We start from the raw sequence: 21,752 nt of genomic DNA, 5'->3' as shown, positions 1-21,752 counted from the left end.
GGACCGGAAGTAACTGTAGCACCCGGAGTTTTTCAACCGGAACTAGCACATGCTATCATACACAGGGTGTATCGTACATATTGTGTGAAACCAAGGTAGATTATCTTTAATGTAAATAGTTTTCAGAAAGATCTCTATGTCTATCAGCAAATGTATTTATTAGATTTACTAAATATATAGAAACATATCTAAACATATATTCAATTAGTCATAGCTTATGTTCTTTTTGTGAGGTTTATTTAGAGTTTCTTATATGTAATGTGTTTGCTGTCTGTTGAATTCGGCACGGTGCTCCTAGGAAATTAAATGTTTATTTGTAGTTCATTCTAACATTTGTCTGTTTTTCCTTTGAAATGGACAAATAATAGGTCCTCTGAATGATTTGTAAAACAGTGAATTAAGTCTAAAAAATTGCTATAGATAGATAGATAGATAGATAGATAGATAGATAGATAGCATTTAAGAAAAATAAGGAAACTATTGTGCAAAACTTCTGTTATTTACAATAAAAAATATTGAAAAGTCTTAGAACTGTGTAAAAATAGAAGCAATAATAAACATATTGGAGGGGTGCTTTGATTCTGGTGGATTCAGGATTACTTGATGTACATATTTTTATTATTATTATCTTTACTATTTAAAGAAAACAACAATTTTGACCTAATTTTATATTTATTGCCTGTTAACATTTATTTAATTAATTGATTAGTTAATTAGTTCATTTGCTTGTTTGTTTGTTCGTTGATTGAGTAATTAAATTATTTATTCATACATACATACATACATTCTTTATTTATTTATTTTACTATTTATTCATATATTATGCTTTAATTGATTTAATGTATTTATTTATTTATTTTACGATTTATTTATTTATTCTTTTATTTTATTTATTTGTATATTCATTCTTTTATTTATTTAATTATTTTACTTTTATCCATTTTTTCTACTTGCTGTGATGTGTACATTTTACTTGTGAAGAATCAACAGTTTGTTTTATTTTAGCATTTTTACTGCCATCAAGCGGCCTCTCTGAGGACCTGCAGCTCTGAGAGAAGCCTGAAGGTGTCCGTGTAGACGCCTGATCAAAAACTGTCCTGTTATATGCCAAGTTGTCACACGAGGGAAAGGAATCAATTACAACGAGGAGTCTCCTTAATCCCAGAGAGAACCAGGCGAGGACGGTGAACGCAGTCCTTCATTTTGTTAACTCCACAGAATTACATCTTTGGAAGTAGGAATGGTCTGAATTCTGCATTCTCACCCTGACCTGTGAGAGGCAGCAATGTGCCGCAAGGCATCCAGCCTGTCGGAAATGTATAAGAAGAAGAAGAAGAAGGAAAAAGGGGAAAAACTGTCCCAGCTGCTGTTTTACATCCATTGATAGAGACGGACAGAAATCTAACCTGCTGCTGTTTTACGGACATTGGAGGTGATCGATTCCGTTAAAGAGTAAAAAAGGAACAACATGAACGAATATGTTCAGCAGCAGCGGACTGGAAATGTGTGTTTGGAGGAAAAAGTGCAGAAGAAACGCCTCCATCAGCCGCAGGACGTCGTTCTGAAGCAAACCGCTGGTGAGAAGATTTAGATGTTAAAGTAACTAGCTGGAATCTGCTGCTGGGATCCGATTAAAGCTGGATATTTAACAGACGTTCAGTTTAAATTGGCTCCGGTGTACAGTTGAGCTGGTGTCAGATTAACTGGTGCGTGAAGCTGCCGTTATAACAATAGTATGTGTCTGTAGACGTACCCTTCTCCGTTATAATGGTAGGTGGAGATTATAGGGGGCTGCGTCCGTGCCTGTTAAAAAGTCAACAAACCATTTGTTCCCGTTGTCAGCATTAACATTTATCCACGTTATCAAGCTGACGTGAGAACTGTAAGCAATACTTCATTATTAAAAAAATATTTTAGGAACTTTCACAACTGAAATAGTTTTAAAAAATGCCATAAGAGACCACTGTATTGTTTATTACAGTATGGTAAAGAAATATAATGAAATATATTAGTTACATTTGATTGTCATTTTTGTTGTTGTTGTGAAAAGTACTAATTTAATTGTAACTGGAGAACTAAATGGTATGGCACTGTCTGTGTTGGCCAGCAGCTATTTTATTTTATTGTATTATAGGTATGTGTGGGTGTATATATGTGTATGTGTGTGTACATGTATGTATATGCGTGCATATATATATTCATGTTTCTTTGTTGTTGTTTTTAAGTTAACTTTTTTGTAATTGATTTCTGGGGATAAAGGGGCAGACATAATAAGACTTGTCTTCTTTCTGCTGCCTTTCATTCGTGTTTGGTGACTGTTGTATTTACATGAAACATTTAAAAAAAAAAAATTTTACAAACGAATGAAATAAAACAAACAAACCCAGGACCTGACCTCACACTCTACGAGGCTTAGTAAGGGGAAGCCGCAATACTGTGAAATGTGATTTTAACAAGTTGGTGAATAATCTTCATTATAGAAGATGCAATCCTTGCAGTCGAACAGACACCAATCCAACATTGCACAAGCTCCTGTTGATTTCTTTACCCTCCTAGAGGAGCCAAAATCACCTGATCTGATGGTAATTTTTTCCAACACTGGTATATAAATTTCTGAGTACTGACAGATGTTTCAGATAGTATTCAGACTCATTTGTATGCACTTTATAAAATGATGAATTTAACCAATAATGGAAAAATAAAAACGTGATCAAAAACTGAACAAATCTAAATGTGTGCTTACAGTAGATGTTATTGATGGAAATTATTTTTGCTGTAAGAGCTGGAAATACAGACAAGTCATCTATTATAAATCAAGCCAGTCTCTACGTTGGCTGCCTTTTTACCACATGATTTTTGGATAATATGTTTACCCTGGTTTTAGCACATCAAAATGCTGTTTTCATTTGAGAATCTAATAGAAACTGAATCATAACCTTGCCAGATATTACCACCCCATAGTTGTTGTTTTGTTTCCTTTATTAGCTAGTTTTATAAGTGCTGGGCCACCAACGATTAAATAGTATTTTAAATAAAACTACAACTCCTGAAGATTTGTATGGATACACATAAAGTCACAGTTGTCTATGTGTGTTTCAGTGTCTCCTCCAGATGTCCAACAGCTGTTGGTAATTAAAGAAGAGGTTCCTGATGAATGGAGCTCCAGTCCAAACCAGGAGGACCTAGATACCCTCCACATAAAGGAGGAACAGGAGGAACTCTGGGCCAGTCAGGAGGGAGAGCAGCTTAATGGGCAGAAAGACACTGATATCAACAGGTTAACATTCACTGCTGTTGTTGTGAAGAGTGAAAATGATGAAGAGAAACCCCAGTCCTCACCACTTCATCAGAGCCAATATGAAGACATCAATGAGGCAATAAGCAGCTCAGCTACACAGATGATAACGGAACGTGATGGAGAGGGGTGTGGAAAACCAAAACCAGCCGAAAACCGAGATCCAAACAATAATTCACAACTAAATACTAATGGAAAATCTTCAGACTCTTCTGAGAGTAGTGTCATTAATGATGACGATGATGATAAGGAGGAGCTGCAGGACGACGAGTGGCAGGAACCTTTGTCAGATTCTGAATCTGACACTGAAGACAGTGACAGTGATTGGAAGGAAACCAGATCACCTGAATCAGGTGTAAATAGTAATGCAGGATGTGAGACTGACAAAAAACTCTTTAGCTGCTCCGAGTGTGACAAACAATTTCTTCACAAGCGTTCTCTTCAGAGACACATGGTAGCTCATTCAGGAGAAAAGTCTTCCAGACATTCAGCTAATGAGAAAACCTGTAGAATGAAGCAAAATGTAGAATCACAGACGAGTGCACAGAAAGGAGAAAGACCATTTGTTTGTGATGTTTGTGGTAAAAGCTTTACTCGTCAATGTAACCTTAATCGACACAAAAAAGTCCACACAGGAGAGAAACCATTTAGTTGTGACGTTTGTAGTAAAAAATTTTCACGGCCAGAGGAGCTGAAGACTCACACTCGAATCCACACAGGAGAAAAACCATTTGGCTGTGATGTTTGTGGTAAAAGATTCAACCAGAAAATCCATATTAAGAGACACATGAGAGTTCACACAGGAGAGAAACCATTCGGCTGTGATGTTTGTGGTAAAAGATTTATGTGGAAAGTGTATTATGAGACTCACATGAGAGTCCACACAGAAGAGGATTCATTTGGTTGTGATGCTTGTGGTAAAAGATTTCCACGGGAAGTGGATCTAAAGATACACACAAGAGTCCACACAGGAGAAAAACCTTTCGAATGTACGACTTGTGGTAAAACATTTATGTGGGAGACAAGTTTTAAGACTCACATGAGAATGCACACTGGAGAAAAGCCATTCACTTGCAATGTTTGTGGTAAAAGATTTAGTCAGAAGGTACATTTCAAGACACATACAAGAGTCCACACAGGAGAGAAACCATTTAATTGTAGTGTTTGTGGTAAAAGATTTATGGGGAAGACAAGCTTTAAAACTCACATGAGAATCCACACTGGAGAGAAGCCGTTTGATTGTGGTGTTTGTGGAAAAAGATTTAATCAGAAGATACATCTTAAGAAACATATGAAAGTCCATGCAGAGGAGAGACCATTTGGCTGTGACGTTTGTGGACAAAGATTTAATCGAAAGGCGCATCTTGAGAGACACATGTTTGTCCATTCAGGAGAGAAACCATTTGGCTGTGATGTGTGTGGGAATAAGTTTACACGACTGGAAAGTCTGAAGAGACACATGAGCAGCCACACAGGAGAGAAACCAGTTGATTGCGGGAAAAAAGTTCCATCTCAGGAAAATCAGAAAACACAAGTGGGGTCTGTCGTCCTGTCCCTTAGCATCCCACTAACTCGAGTTAAGGTGGATGAAAAACTGGAGACCAAACTTCTGGGCTCCCATCAGCCACAGAATGATGTTATCAACCAAACCCCTGGTAAGAATAACCAGACTTTATGAAGAATGTGTCGTCAGTAGAAATATGTTCCGGTATGGATAGACGCTGATATTTTACATATTATAGTTATTTTTCCTTCATTACCATATCACACTTTGTTGCCATACAGGAACATGTCAAGTTGGAGAATGTCATAATATAGTGCATACACAAGTCACATCAGACACAACTCTTCAAAGTCAACAATGGGCTTAACTAGAAATGTAACTCTGTAGTCACTGCAAGAGTTCACAGAACACCATCTGCACATCTCATAGTTCTCTTAGCAGTTCAGTCATTCACTTTACTACCAACTGCTGCACACTTGTTTTATCAGAACTTCAGTGAATGTTGTTGGTCTTCAATGATTTTATTGCTTTCAGCTATAGTTCAGTCAGTTCTTTGTAATACAGTGGGTACGGAAAGTATTCAGACCCCTTGAAATTTTTCACTCTCTGTGTCATTGCAGCCATTTACCAAAATCAAAAAAGTTCATTTTATTTCTCATTATTGTATACTCAGCACCCCATCTTGACAGAAAAAAACTGAAATGTAGAAATTCTTTGCAAATTTATTAAAAAAGAAAAACTGAAATATCACATGGTCATAAGTATTCAGACCCTGTGCTCAGTATTGAGTAGAAGCACCCTTTTCAGCTAGTACAGCCATGAGTCTTCTTGGGAATGACGCAACAAGTTTTTCACACCTGGATTTGGGGATCCTCTGCCATTCTTCCTTGCAGATCCTCTCCAGTTCTGTCAGGTTGGATGGTGAATGTTGGTGGACAGCCATTTTGAGGTCTCTCCAGAGATGCTCAATTGGGTTTAGGTCAGGGCCCTGGCTGGGCCAGCCAAGAACGCTCACAAAGTTGTTCTGAAGCCACTCCTCTGTTATTTTAGCTGTGTGCTTAGGGTCATTGTCCTGTTGAAAGGTGAACCTTTGGCTCAGTCTGAGGTCCTGAGAACTCTGGAAAAGGTTTTCCTCCAGGATATCTCTGTACTTGGCCGCATTCATCCTTCCTTCAATTGCAACCAGTCGTCCTGTCCCTGCAGCTGAAAAACACCCCCACAACATGATGCTCCCTCCACCATGTTTTACTGTAGGGATTGTATTGGGCAGGTGATGACCAGTGCCTGGTTTTCTCCACACATAGCGCTTAGAATTAACACCAAAAAGTTCAATCTTGGTCTCATCAGACCAGAGAATCTTATTTCTCACAATCTGGGAGTCTTTCATGTGTTTTTTGGCAAACTCTATACGGGCTTTCATGTGTTTTGCACTGAGGCTTCCATTGGGCCACTGCCATAAAGCCCCAACTGGTGGAGGGCTGCAGTGATAGTTGACTTTGTGGAACTTTCTCCTATCTCCCGTCTGCATCTCTGGAGCTCAGCCACAGTGATCTTTGGGTTCTTCTTTACCTCTCTCACCAAGGCTCTTCTCCCACCATTGCTCAGTTTGGCTGGACGGCCAGATCTAGGAAGAGTTGTGGTCGTCCCAAACTTCTTCCATTTGAGGATTATGGAGGCCACTGTGCTCTGAGGAACCTTGAGTGCTGCAGAAATTCTTTTGTAACCTCGGCCAGATCTGTGCCTAGCCACAATTCTGTCTCTGAGCTCCTTGGGCAGTTCCTTCGACCTCATGATTCTCATTTGCTCTGACATGCACTGTGAGCTGCAAGGTCTTATATAGACAGGTGTGTGCCTTTCCTAATCAAGTCCAGTCAGTTTAATTAAACACAGCTGGACTCCAATAAAGAAGCAGAACCATCTGGAGGAGGATCAGAAGAAATGGACAGCATGTGAGTTAAATATGAATATCGCTGCAAAGGGTCTGAATACTTATGACCATGTGATATTTCAGTTTTTCTTTTTTAATAAATTTACAAAAAATTCTACATTTCTGTTTTTTTTTCTGTCAAGATGTGGTGCTGAGTGTACATTAATAAGAAATAAAATGAACTTTTTTGATTTTGGCAAATGGCTGCAATGACACAGAGTGAAAAATTTCAAGGGGTCTGAATACTTTCAGTACCCACTGTATATTACTGTATGTTACAACTGCAGAGGATCTGTGTGACTACATTTAAGGTCACAATTGTCCATAATTTACATATGTATTTCAATGTTTCCTACAGATGTCCAGCAACTACTGGTGATTAAAGACGAAGTTCCGCATGAATTGGGTCCCAGTCTGGACCGACAGGACATAGAGCCCCTTTGCATAAAGGAGGAACAAGAAGAACTGTGGACCAGTCGAGAGAGAGAGCAGCTTAATGGGCAGGAGGAGCTTGATATCACTGCTGTTTCTGTGAAAAGTGAAGATGATGAAGAGAAACCTCAGTCCTCACAGCTTTATCAGAGCCAAAATGAAGACAACAGCGAGACAGAGCCTCCGATCAGCAGCTCAACTGAACAATTGAAAACAGAAAATGATGGAGGTGACTATGGACTACCAGAACCAGCCAGGAACTCAGATCCAAATAGTCATTTACAACCAAGTACTGATGAAAAGTTTTCAGACTCATCTAGGACTGAAGTCAGTAATAATGATGATGATGAGGATTATTGGCAGGAACCTGTGCCTGAAGACCATGACAATGACTGGAAGAAGACCAGAACACCTGAGTCAGGTGCAAATACTGATGTGGTATCTAACACTGACAAAACAACCTTTGGCTGCTCTTCCAGCTGTTCAGTTAGTAAGAAATGCTTGAAAGTGGGACAAAATGTTGGTTCACAGATGACAGACCACACAGCAGTGAGACAATATGACTGTGATGTTTGTGGCCAAAAATTTACACGCCATTATAATCTTAATAGACACAAAAGAGTTCACACTGGAGAGAAACCATTTGGTTGTGATGTTTGCAGTAAAAGATTTTCACAACCAGGGGATCTGGAAAGACATAAGAGTGTCCACACAGGAGAGAAACCATTTAGCTGTGATGTGTGTGGGAATAAGTTTGCACGACTGGAAAGTCTGAAGAGACACATGAGCAGCCACTCAGGAGAGAAACCAGTTGACTGCGGGAAAAAAGTTCCATCTCTGGAAAATCTGAAAACACAAGTGGGGTCTGTCATCCTGTCCCTTAGCATCCCACTAACTCGAGTTAAAGTGGATGAAAAACTGGAGACCAAACTTCTGGGCTCCCATCAGCCACAGAATGATGCTATCAACCAAACCCCTGGTAAGAATATCCAGACTTTATGAAGAATGTGTCATCAGTAGAAATATGTTCAGGTATGGATAGATGCTGATATTTTACATATTATAGTTATTTTTCCTTCATTACCTTATCACACTTCGTTGCCATACAGGAACATGTCAAGTTGGAGAATGTCATAATATAGTGCATACACAAGTCACATCAGACACAACTCTTCAAAGTCAACAATGGGCTTAACTAGAAATGTAACTCTGTAGTCACTGCAAGAGTTCACAGAACACCATCTGCACATCTCATAGTTCTCTTAGCAGTTCAGTCATTCACTTTACTACCAACTGCTGCACACTTGTTTTACCAGAACTTCAGTGAATGTTGTTGGTCTTCAATGATTTTATTGCTTTCAGCTATAGTTCAGTCAGTTCTTTGTAATATATTACTGTAGGTTACAACCGCAGAAGATCTGTGTGACTACATTTAAGGTCACAATTGTCCATAATTTACATATGTATTTCAATGTTTCCTACAGATGTCCAGCAATTATTGGTGATTAAAGACGAAGTTCCCCATGAATTGGGTCCCAGTCTGGACCGACAGGACATAGAGAACCTTTGCATAAAGGAGGAACAAGAAGAACTGTGGACCAGTCGAGAGAGAGAGCAGCTTAATGGGCAGGAGGAGCTTGATATCACTGCTGTTCCTGTGAAAAGTGAAGATGATGAAGAGAAACCTCAGTCCTCACAGCTTTATCAGAGCCAAAATGAAGACAACAGCGAGACAGAGCCTCCGATCAGCAGCTCAACTGAACAACTGAAACCAGAAAGTGATGGAGGTGACTATGGACTACCAGAACCAGCCAGGAACTCAGATCCAAATAGTCATTTACAACCAAGTACTGATGGAAAGTTTTCAGACTCATCTAGGACTGAAGTCAGTAATAATGATGATGATGAGGATTATTGGCAGGAACCTGTGCCTGAAGACCATGACAATGACTGGAAGAAGACCAGAGCACCTGAGTCAGGTGCAAATACTGATGTGGTATCTAACACTGACAAAACAACCTTTGGCTGCTCTTCCAGCTGTTCAGTTAGTAAGAAATGCTTGAAAGTGGGACAAAGTGTTGATTCACAGATGACAGACCACACAGGAGTGAGACAGTATGACTGTGATGTTTGTGGCCAAAAATTAACATGCCATTATAATCTTAATAGACACAAAAGAGTTCACACAGGAGAGAAACCATTTGGTTGTGATGTTTGCAGTAAAAAATTTTCACAACCAGGGGATTTGGAAAGACATAAGCGTGTCCACACAGGAGAGAAACCATTTAGCTGTGATGTGTGTGGGAATAGGTTTGCACGACTGGAAAGTCTGAAGAGACACATGAGCAGCCACACAGGAGAGGAGCCATTTGATTGTGGTAGAAAAGTTCCATCTCTGGAAAATCTGAAAACACAAGTTGGGTCTGTCGTCCTGTCCCTTAGCATCCCACTAACTCGAGTTAAGGTGGATGAAAAACTGGAGACCTTACTTCTGGACTCCCATCAGCCACAGAATGATGTTATCAACCAAACCCCTGGTAAGAATAACCAGACTTTATGAAGAATGTGTCGTCAGTAGAAATATGTTCCGGTATGGATAGATGCTGATATTTTACATATTATAGTTATTTTTCCTTCATTACCATATCACACTTTGTTGCCATACAGGAACATGTCAAGTTGGAGAATGTCATAATATAGTGCATACACAAGTCACATCAGACAAAACTCTTCAAAGTCAACAATGGGCTTAACTAGAAATGTAATTCTGTAGTCACTGCAAGAGTTCACAGAACACCATCTGCACATCTCATAGTTCTCTTAGCAGTTCAGTCATTCACTTTACTATCAACTGCTGGACACTTGTTTTATCAGAACTTCAGTGAATGTTGTTGGTCTTCAATGGTTTTATTGCTTTCAGCTATAGTTCAGTCAGTTCTTTGTAATATATTACTGTAGGTTACAACTGCAGAGGGTCTGCGTGACTACATTTAAGGTCACAATTGTCCATAATTTACATATGTATTTCAATGTTTCCTACAGATGTCCAGCAACTATTGGTGATTAAAGACGAAGTTCCCCATGGATTGGGTCCCAGTCTGGACCGACAGGACATAGAGCCCCTTTGCATAAAGGAGGAACAAGAAGAACTGTGGACCAGTCGAGAGAGAGAGCAGCTTAATGGGCAGGAGGAGCTTGATATCACTGCTGTTCCTGTGAAAAGTGAAGATGATGAAGAGAAACCTCAGTCCTCACAGCTTTATCAGAGCCAAAATGAAGACAACAGCGAGACAGAGCCTCCGATCAGCAGCTCAACTGAACAACTGAAACCAGAAAGTGATGGAGGTGACTATGGACTACCAGAACCAGCCAGGAACTCAGATCCAAATAGTCATTTACAACCAAGTACTGATGGAAAGTTTTCAGACTCATCTAGGACTGAAGTCAGTAATAATGATGATGAGGATTATTGGCAGGAACATGCACCTGAAGACCATGACAATGACTGGAAGAAGACCAGAGCACCTGAGTCAGTTGCAAATACTGATGTGTTATCTAACACTGACAAAAAAACCTTTGGCTGCTCTTCCAGCTGTTCAGTTAGTCAGAAATGTTTGAAAATGGGACAAAATGTTGATTCACAGATGACAGACTACACAGGAGTGAGACAATATGACTGTGATGTTTGTGGCCAAAAATTTACACGCCATTATAATCTTAATAGACACAAAAAAGTTCACACTGGAAAGAAACCATTTGGTTGTGACCTTTGTAGTAAAAGATTTTCACGACCAGAGGATCTGAAGACTCACATGAGACGCCACACTGGAGAGAAACCATTCAAATGTAATTTGTGTGGTAAAGGGTTTAACCGGAAAATCCACATTAAAAAACACATGACTGTCCACTCAGGAGAGAAACCAGTCGATGATGATGAAGGATTTATACCTCAGGAAAATCTGATGAGACATGTGGAGGTTTTTGCTCTGTCACTTAACATCCCACCAGCTCCAGCTAAACTGGAAGAAAAACTGGAGGTTGCATCCCTTCAGTCACAGGATAGTATCAACCAAACTCCTGGTGAGAATAATCAATTTTAATGTTTCCTGTTTCTCCAGGAAAAAAACAGCTGAGAACTAATGAAATAAGTTTGACACTGGATATTTACCAGACATTCAGTTACAACTAGTGCTGGTCTTCAAGTCTAAATTGTGTAAGATTAACTGAAGATTTTCCCATGCTTGAGGCTGCCGTTACTGCTGATGTGTGTGATTGTCTGCCTCTCGATAAACTTGTCATACATCTCCTGTTGTAGGGTAACTGGTGGTAGCGTTATGTGATCAATTTTGTTTACTGTTTAGTCTTTCAGAATGAACTCCAGATGTTTACTGCTGCAGATTTGTCATGTTCATAAAAACTGTGGTAGCCAAAACTGATTGCAAAGATGACAGAGTTCTGAAAACATGCATGCACATTTCTCTGTGTTCCAGACTTTGATTTAAAACAGTATACACTGCTGGCAAGAATTTATTAAAACTGCTGAGGATCTGTATGGATGTACATAAAGTTATTCATAATGCACATTTGTGTTTCAGTGCTGCCTGCAGATGTTCAGCAGCTGTTGGTGATTAAAGAGGAAGTTCCCCATGAATGGAACTCCAGACAGCAGGACCCAGAGTTCCTCCACATAAAGGAGGAACAGGAGGAGTTCTGGGCCAGTCAGGGTGGAGAGCATTTAAATGGACAGAAGGAGAATGACAATACAAGATTCCAGTTCACTGCTTTTAAAAGTGGAGATGATAAAGAGATTTCTCAGTCCTCACAACTTCATCAGAGTCAAACTGTTGACAACAGAAAGATAGAGTCTCCAATGAGCAGCTCAGCAAAACAGATGAAAACAGGAAGTGATGGAGAGGCGTGTGGAAGACCAGAACCAGCAAAGAACCCAGATCCAAATGGTCACATAAAACCAAATACTGATGGAAAGTCTTCAGCGTCTCCTGAGACTGAAGTCGATGGCACTAATAATGATGATGAGTGGCAGGAGCCTTTGTCTGATTCTGGACCTGAAACCGAAGACCACGACAATGATAAGAAAAAGATCAGGGCAACTGAATCAGGTGTAAATAGTGATGTGCAATGTAACACTGACAAAAAGCCCTTTAGTTGCTCTGAGTGTGGTAAACAGTTTACCTACAAGCAGTCTCTACAGAGACACATGCAGTGTCATTCAGCAAAAAGGTCATCCATCTTTTTGGTTTGGAAGAAATGGTTTAGAATGAAACAAAAAGATCTGCAGATGAGAGCTCACATAGGAGATAAATCCTTTGGTTGTCATGTTTGTGGTAAAAGACTTCAGCATCAACATAATCTAAAAATACACATGAAGCTTCACACAAGAGAGAAACCATTTGGTTTTGATGTTTGTGGACAAAGATTTACCCGAAACACATATCTGCAGACACATACGACAATTCACACAGGAGAAAAACTGTTTAGTTGTCACATATGTAAAAAAGGTTTCCGAGATCAGTATAATCTTAATAGACACATGAGCGCCCACTCTGGAGAGAAACCCTTCAGTTGTAAAATTTGTAAAAAAACATTTAGATATCAGTCTAATCTTGATAGACACACAAGAGTCCACACAGGAGAGAAATCCTTTGGTTGCAATGTTTGTGGTAAAAAATTTAAGCATCAGTATTATCTAAACACACACATGAAGCTTCACACTGGAGAGAAGTCCTTGAGTTGTAAAATTTGCAAAAAAACATTTACACATCGGTATAATCTTGATAGACACACAAGAGTCCACACAGGAGAGAAACCATATGGTTGTGATGTTTGCAGTAAAAGATTTTCACAACCAGGGGATCTGGAAAGACACAAGAGTGTCCACACAGGAGAGAAACCATTTAGCTGTAGTGTTTGTGGTAAAAGATTTGTGTTGAAGACAGGCTTTAAAACTCACATGAGAATCCACACTGGAGAGAAGCCATTTGATTGTGGTGTTTGTGGAAAAAGATTTAATCGAAAGGAGCATCTTGAGAGACACGCATTTGTCCATTCAGGAGAGAAACCATTTGGTTGTGATGTGTGTGGGAATAAGTTTACACGACTGGAACGTCTGAAGAGACACGTGAGCAGCCACACAGGAGAAAAACCAGTTGACTGCGGGAAAAAAGTTCCATCTCTGGAAAATCTGAAAACACAAGTTGGGTCTGTCGTCCTGTCCCTTAGCATCCCACTAACTCGAGTTAAGGTGGATGAAAAACTGGAGACCAAACTTCTGGGCTCCCATCAGCCACAGAATGATGTTATCAACCAAACCCCTGGTAAGAATAACCAGACTTTATGAAGAATGTGTCGTCAGTAGAAATATGTTCCGGTATGGATAGATGCTGACATTTTACATATTATAGTTATTTTTCCTTCATTACCTTATCACACTTCGTTGCCATACAGGAACATGTCAAGTTGGAGAATGTCATAATATAGTGCATACAAAACTCACATCAGACACAACTCTTCAAAGTCAACAATGGGCTTAACTAGAAATGTAACTCTGTAGTCACTGCAAGAGTTCACAGAACACCATCTGCACATCTCATAGTTCTCTTAGCAGTTCAGTCATTCACTTTACTACCAACTGCTGCACACTTGTTTTATCAGAACTTCAGTGAATGTTGTTGGTCTTCAATGGTTTTATTGCTTTCAGCTATAGTTCAGTCAGTTCTTTGTAATATATTACTGTAGGTTACAACTGCAGAGGATCTGCGTGACTACATTTAAGGTCACAATTGTCCATAATTTACATATGTATTTCAATGTTTCCTACAGATGTCCAGCAACTATTGGTGATTAAAGACGAAGTTCCCCGTGAATTGGGTCCCAGTCTGGACCGACAGGACATAGAGCCCCTTTGCATGAAGGAGGAACAAGAAGAACTGTGGACCAGTCGAGAGAGAGAGCAGCTTAATGGGCAGGAGGAGCTTGATATCACTGCTGTTCCTGTGAAAAGTGAAGATGATGAAGAGAAACCTCAGTCCTCACAGCTTTATCAGAGCCAAAATGAAGACAACAGCGAGACAGAGCCTCCGATCAGCAGCTCAACTGAACAACTGAAACCAGAAAGTGATGGAGGTGACTATGGACTACCAGAACCAGCCAGGAACTCAGATCCAAATAGTCATTTACAACCAAGTACTGATGGAAAGTTTTCAGACTCATCTAGGACTGAAGTCAGTAATAATGATGATGAGGATTATTGGCAGGAACATGCACCTGAAGACCATGACAATGACTGGAAGAAGACCAGAGCACCTGAGTCAGGTGCAAATACTGATGTGGTATCTAACACTGACAAAAAAACCTTTGGCTGCTCTTCCAGCTGTTCAGTGAGTAAGAAATGTTTGAAAGTGGGACAAAATGTTGATTCACAGATGACAGACCACACAGGAGTGAGACAATATGACTGTGATGTTTGTGGCCAAAAATTTACACGCCATTATAATCTTAATAGACACAAAAGAGTTCACACTGGAGAGAAACCATTTAGTTGTGACCTTTGTAGTAAAAGATTTTCACGACCAGAGGATCTGAAGACTCACATGAGATGCCACACTGGAGAGAAACCATTCAAATGTAATTTGTGTGGTAAAGGGTTTAACCGGAAAATCCACATTAAAAACACATGACTGTCCACTCAGGAGAGAAACCAGTCGATGATGATGAAGGATTTATACCTCAGGAAAATCTGATGAGACATGTGGAGGTTTTTGCTCTGTCACTTAACATCCCACCAGCTCCAGCTAAACTGGAAGAAAAACTGGAGGTTGCATCCCTTCAGTCACAGGATAGTATCAACCAAACTCCTGGTGAGAATAATCAATTTTAATGTTTCCTGTTTCTCCAGGAAAAAAACAGCTGAGAACTAATGAAATAAGTTTGACACTGGATATTTACCAGACATTCAGTTACAACTAGTGCTGGTCTTCAAGTCTAAATTGTGTAAGATTAACTGAAGATTTTCCCATGCTTGAGGCTGCCGTTACTGCTGATGTGTGTGATTGTCTGCCTCTCGATAAACTTGTCATACATCTCCTGTTGTAGGGTAACTGGTGGTAGCGTTATGTGATCAATTTTGTTTACTGTTTAGTCTTTCAGAATGAACTCCAGATGTTTACTGCTGCAGATTTGTCATGTTCATAAAACTGTGGTAGCCAAAACTGATTGCAAAGATGACAGAGTTCTGAAAATATGCATGTACATTTCTCTGTGTTCCAGACTTTGATTTAAAACAGTATACACTGCTGGCAAGAATTTATTAAAACTGCTGAGGATCTGTATGGATGTACATAAAGTTATTCATAATGCACATTTGTGTTTCAGTGCTGCCTGCAGATGTTCAGCAGCTGTTGGTGATTAAAGAGGAGGTTCCCCATGAATGGAACTCCAGCCAGCAGGACCCAGAGTTCCTTCACATAAAGGAGGAACAGGAGGAGTTCTTGACCATTCAGGATGGAGAGCATTTAAATGGACAGAAGGAGAATGACAATACAAGATTCCAGTTCACTGCTTTTAAAAGTGGAGATGATAAAGAGATTTCTCAGTCCTCACAACTTCATCAGAGTCAAACTGTTGACAACAGAAAGATAGAGTCTCCAATGAGCAGCTCAGCAAAACAGATGAAAACAGGAAGTGATGGAGAGGCGTGTGGAGGACCAGAACCAGCAAAGAACCCAGATCCAAATGGTCACATAAAACCAAATACTGATGGAAAGTCTTCAGAGTCTCCTGAGACTGAAGTCGATGGCACTAATAATGATGATGAATGGCAGGAACCTTTGTCTGATTCTGGACCTGAAAATGAAGACCACGACAATGATAAGAAGAAGATCAGGGCAACTGAATCAGGTGTAAATAGTGATATGCAATGTAACACTGACAAAAAGCCCTTTAGTTGCTCTGAGTGTGGTAAACAGTTTACCTACAAGCAGTCTCTTCAGAGACACATGCAGTGTCATTCAGCAAAAAGGTCATCCATCCTTTTGGTTAGGAAGAAATGGTTTAGAATGAAACAAAAAGTAGATCTGCAGATGAGAGCTCACACAGGAGATAAATCCTTTGGTTGCCATGTTTGTGGTAAAAGACTTCAGCATCAGCATAATCTAAAAATACACATGAAGCTTCACACAGGAGAGAAACCATTTGGTTGTGATGTTTGTGGACAAAGATTTACCGAAAATACATATCTACAGGCACATACAACAATTCACACAGGAGAAAAACTGTTTAGTTGTCATATATGTAAAAAAGGTTTCCAACGTCAGTATAATCTTAATAGACACATGAGCGTCCACTCTGGAGAGAAACCCTTCAGTTGTAAAATTTGTGAAAAAACATTTACATGTCAGTCTAATCTTGATAGACACACAATAGTCCACACAGGAGAGAAATCCTTTGGTTGCAATGTTTGTGGTAAAAAATTTAAGCATCAGTATTATCTAAACACGCACATGAAGCTTCACACTGTAGAGAAGTCCTTGAGTTGTAAAATTTGCAAAAAACTATTTAGACGTCAGTGTCATCTTCATAGACACACAAGAGTCCACACAGGAGAGAAACCATATGGTTGTAATGTTTGCAGTAAAAGATTTTCAGCAGCAGGGGATCTGCAAAGACACAAGATTGTCCACACAGGAGAGAAACCATTTGGCTGTGATGTGTGTGGGAATAAGTTTACACGACTGGAAAGTCTGAAGAGACACATGAGCAGCCACACAGGAGAGAAATCCTTTGGTTGCGATGTTTGTGGTAAAAAATTTAACCATCAGTATGATCTAAACACACACATGAAGCTTCACACTGGAGAGAAGCCCTTGAGTTGTAAAATTTGCAAAAAAATATTTAGACGTCAGTATAATCTTGATAGACACACAAGAGTCCACACAGGAGAGAAACCATATGGTTGTGATGTTTGCAGTAAAAGGTTTTCACAACCATGGGAACTGGAAAGACACAAGAGTGTCCACACAGGAGAGAAACAATTTGGCTGTGATGTGTGTGGTAGTAAGTTTACACGACTGGAAAGTCTGAAGAGACACATGAGCAGCCACACTGGAGAGAAACCATTTAGTTGTGACCTTTGTAGTAAAAGATTTTCACGATCAGAAGATCTGAAGAATCACATGAGATTCCACACTGGAGATAAACCATTCAAATGTAATTTGTGTGGTAAAGGGTTTAACCGGAAAATCCACATTAAAAAACACATGACTGTCCACTCAGGAGAGAAACCAGTCGATGATGATGAAGGATTTATACCTCAGGAAAATCTGATGAGACATGTGGAGGTTTTTGCTCTGTCACTTAACATCCCACCAGCTCCAGCTAAACTGGAAGAAAAACTGGAGGTTGAATCCTGTCCGTCACAGGATAGTATCAACCAAACTCCTGGTGAGAATAATCAATTTTAATGTGTCCTGTTTCTCCAGGAGAAAACAGCTGAGAATTAATGAAATAAGTTTGAAACTGGATATTTACCAGACATTCAGTTACAACTAGTGCTGGTCTTCAAGTCTAAATTGTGTAAGATTAACTGAAGATTTTCCCATGCTTGAGGCTGCCGTTACTGCTGATGTGTGCGATTATCTGCCTCTCGATAAACTTGTCATACATCTCCTGTTGTAGGGTAACTGGTGGTAGCGGTATGTGATCAATTTTGTTTACTGTTTAGTCTTTCAGAATGAACTCCAGATGTTTACTGCTGCAGATTTCTCATGTTCATGAAAACTGTGGTATCCAAAACTGATTGTAAAGATGACAGAGTTCTGAAAACATGCATGTACATTTCTCTGTGTTCCAGACTTTGATTTAAAACAGTATACACTGCTGGCAAGAATTTATTAAAACTGCTGAGGATCTGTATGGATGTACATAAAGTTATTCATAATGCACATTTGTGTTTCAGTGCTGCCTGCAGATGTTCAGCAGCTGTTGGTGATTAAAGAGGAAGTTCCCCATGAATGGAACTCCAGCCAGCAGGACCCAGAGTTCCTCCACATAAAGGAGGAACAGGAGGAGTTCTGGGCCAGTCAGGATGGAGACTATTTCAATGTCTCTTCAGAAACACATGCAGTGTCATTTAGCAAAAACGTCATCCATCCATTTGGTTAGAAAGAAATGGTTTAGAATGAAACAAAAAGTAGATCTGCAGATGAGAGCTCACACAGGAGATAAATCCTTTGGTTGCCATGTTTGTGGTAAAAGACTTCAGCATCAGCATAATCTAAAAATACACATGAAGCTTCACACAGGAGAGAAACCATTTGGTTTTGATGTTTGTGGACAAAGATTTACCGAAAACACATATCTACAGGCACATACAACAATTCACACAGGAGAAAAACTTTTTAGTTGTCATATATGTAAAAAAAAGTTTCGGATATCAGTATAACCTTAATAGACACATGAGCGTCCACACTGGAGAGAAGTCCTTGAGTTCTAAAATTTGCAAAAAAACATTTAGACATCGGTATAATCTTGATAGAAACACAAGAGTCCACACAGAAGGGGGGGGGGGGGGGGGGAGAGCGGGCGCTGCTGAGCATTAATGGAGTAGGTAGAGATTTTGGAAGCTCCTGCCATTTACGTTTAAATTGTTATTCTTCTGTGCTTTTTGTACACTTTATTCAATCTTGCCCTATTTCTTAATACTTTTTATTTGGAAGTGTATCACTGGACTGTATTAGATGGCTGGAAAGAACTCTAAGGCTATGTTTATACGAGGACCATCTTAACAGAAAACGCAAAAGTGGCGTCTTGTCATTTCACATTTAGACGAGCGGTTTTGAAGGAAATCTGCATATATACGGTGACTCTATAGTGTGTGGAATTTGATTGGATATGCATGCCAGGCAGCTGGGTGGTGCTGTGATAAAAATCCACCATGTCCTACGCACATGCGTACTATCTCCCTTTTTGGATCTCCGCCGCGGTAAATGTTCATGAATGGAATCTGTACAGATTCTGTATGTTTGTTGGTACGACTCCTGTAGTGTACATAGAGCTGCCAGAGTTGCTTGAAGGTATGAAGGATGGAAATAATTACACATCTTTGTTTACTTCCTTGTACCGGCCGGCAAACCAAAGCACCGGCACACGTATGTGACGTAATCGCGTACGTGACGTGATCAGATCTCGGCAAAGTTTTGCGTTTTGCTGTTTAGACGGAAACGTAACAGCGGAGAGTTTTCAACTTTTCCACTCTGGAGGCCGGTTTCAAATTTTTGCGTTTTTATACCCCCAAAACACCGTCCTCGTATAAACGATAGGGTGTTTTGTTGAAATATTTTTTGACGTTTTTACCTGCAAGCATCCTCGTGTAAATGGCCCCCCAAACCCGCAATACTATTCAGATGCAGCTGAGGCCTAGTGCACAATCCGCATCCTTGTCCTCGAGTGAGCTGTCGGCCCCTAAAGAGGCCGCCTCGACGCAAGCTAGCCCTGATGTTGCTGCCCTTAAACTCGAGTTGCTGGCCTCGTTGAGAAAAGACATTGCTGATATTTTCCAAAAGGAGCTCCAAGATACTCTCGGGGATGCTCTGTCTGATGAGTCCTGGGAACAGGCTTTAGCGAGGGTACGATCTACCACGTCTTGTGCTCGTCTTGGACTTATTCAATTTAAGGTATTATACAGGGTGCATTTCTCTAAATCCAGACTGTCTGAACTGTATCCAGAAGTGGAAGACAAGTGTGATAAATGCAAAGGCTCTCCTTGTCATCTTAGCCACATGTTTTTTCTTTGTCCTGATGTAAAAGATTTTTGGACGGGTTATTTTACTACTATGTCAACTGTCCTTGAGGTAAACCTCCAACCATGTCCTTTGATTGCTATATTCGGGATTCCTGACCCTGTGTTAGCACTTAACTCTACACTAAAGGATATCATTGCTTTTACATCCCTACTAGCTAGACGTTTACTATTGTTGCATTGGAAGCCTTCTTTTTCCCAATGGCTTAAAGATGTCATGTTTTTTTTTTAAACTTGAGAAAATTAAATACACATTGAGAGGATGTACAGCCAAGTTTTACCAGAAATGGCAACCTTTTATTTCATATTTCACTAATTTAGAGGTACTACCTGATTGAATGTATGCCTATGACTGTTGTTCCCTTTTTATATTGCATAAATATCCACTAATATGTATGTTGGTCATATTGAGCTCTGTTTGGGAGTGGGTGGGGGGTTTGTTACTGTTTGTTATATGTTTAAAAAAAACAAGAAAAATTGGGACTTGTAGTTTGTGATTGAAAGTATTGTATTATTGTTTAATTTTTCCAATAAAAATATAATAATAATAAAAAAAGATTTAGCCTAAAGATACATATCACAAAGCATATAAAAGTCCACACAGGAGAGAAACTGTATGGTTGTGGCATTTGTAGCAAAAGGTTTTCTCACCCAAGGATCTGAAGAGCCACAGGAGGGTCCGCGAGAGAGACAATCCATTAAACTGTAGCATTTGTGGTGAAAGACTTCTGTGGAAGACTAACTTGAAAACTCACTTGAGAATTCACACTGGAGAGAAACCAATTAGTTGTGATGTTTGTAATGAAAGATTTAACGGAGAGGGAAATCTGAAGAGATGCATGAGAATCCACACAAGAGAAAAAACATTTGACTCCAGTGAAAGTGCTACATTGCAGAGAAACCGGGAGGGACATGTGGAGGCTGTTGCTCTGCCACTTTGCACCGAACTATCTCCAGCGAAACTGGAAGTTGCTGGGGTTTGAAATGCAGCTGAAGTTATTCTTAAATCAGCCCAAAAACCACTGTCTAAGCCATCTTACACAGGAGTGTCAGAAAATGTCATTAATATGTAGTGCCATGGATGTATGTGAGCCATTCTTTTCAACACTCTTCTCACAACACTCTTAAATATGCTGTAGGAACTGACATTACATGTATGATTACTTGGGGCTTCTACATTTCAGACAATTTGACCACATGGTCAAATTTCTGGTAGATAAATACAAGAATCATTAGATTGGTTACACAATCAGGGGAAATGTGCTGGTTTGAGAGTCAGTAAGAACTCCGTTCATTCTTCTAAAAATCTCTGTGATTTTGATGTATTTTTTAACCTCCTCCTTCCACTTCTTTCTGGCCTGAAAGTACACTATATTGCCAAAAGTATTGGCTCACCCATCCAAATAATCAGAATCAGGTGTTCCAATCACTTCCATGGCCACAGGTGTATAAAATCAAGCACCTAGGCATGCAGACTGCTTTTACAAACATTTGTGAAAGAATGGTTCGCTTTCAGGAGCTCAGTGAATTCCAGCATGGAACTGTGATAGGATGCCACCTGTGCAACAAATCCAGTCATGACATTTCCTCGCTCCTAAGTATTCCACAGTCAACTGTCAGCTGTATTATAAGAAAGTGTCAGGCCCCTCCAACTCCTGTGTGCGGGCTCATCAGACTAATTACGAGCGACTGTGCTGGAAGGACAGCTGGCATGAATGAACAATCAGCGCTGCATAAAAGCCTGGCTCTCTCCTTAGTTCGCTATTGGATTATTGACTCA

The 21,752-nt window shown here is 39.8% G+C and overlaps 1 protein-coding gene across 7 annotated transcripts; it reads left to right on the top strand.

Moving 5' to 3' along the window:
* The first annotated feature begins 966 nt into the window (after window positions 1-966).
* LOC110960018 (zinc finger protein 236-like) lies at window positions 967-20,530 on the top strand. Of its 7 annotated transcripts, XR_007938126.1 has the most exons (8): window positions 982-1,577; window positions 3,100-4,950; window positions 7,085-8,137; window positions 8,643-9,695; window positions 10,201-11,238; window positions 11,754-13,493; window positions 13,999-15,035; window positions 18,131-18,229. XR_007938126.1 is itself a non-coding variant. In XM_051939795.1 (6 exons), the coding sequence occupies exons 1-6, from the start codon at window positions 1,469-1,471 to the stop codon at window positions 18,334-18,336; spliced, it is 5,310 nt and encodes a 1,769-aa protein (XP_051795755.1). In that variant the 5' UTR covers window positions 972-1,468; the 3' UTR covers window positions 18,337-20,530. The 7 variants fall into 7 exon arrangements, 2 of the variants coding, with proteins under 2 accessions (XP_051795755.1, XP_051795754.1); XR_007938128.1 differs by lacking the exon at window positions 8,643-9,695 and having other exon boundaries at window positions 975-1,577; XR_007938127.1 differs by lacking the exon at window positions 7,085-8,137 and having other exon boundaries at window positions 1,103-1,577.
* Window positions 20,531-21,752: the final 1,222 nt, after the last annotated feature.

Source organism: Acanthochromis polyacanthus, chromosome 19 (genome assembly GCF_021347895.1).
Source record: "Acanthochromis polyacanthus isolate Apoly-LR-REF ecotype Palm Island chromosome 19, KAUST_Apoly_ChrSc, whole genome shotgun sequence".
Lineage (NCBI taxonomy): Eukaryota > Metazoa > Chordata > Actinopteri > Pomacentridae > Acanthochromis > Acanthochromis polyacanthus.
The sequence above is the reverse complement of the archived record's forward strand: the minus strand, read 5'-3'. Positions and strand labels throughout refer to the sequence as shown.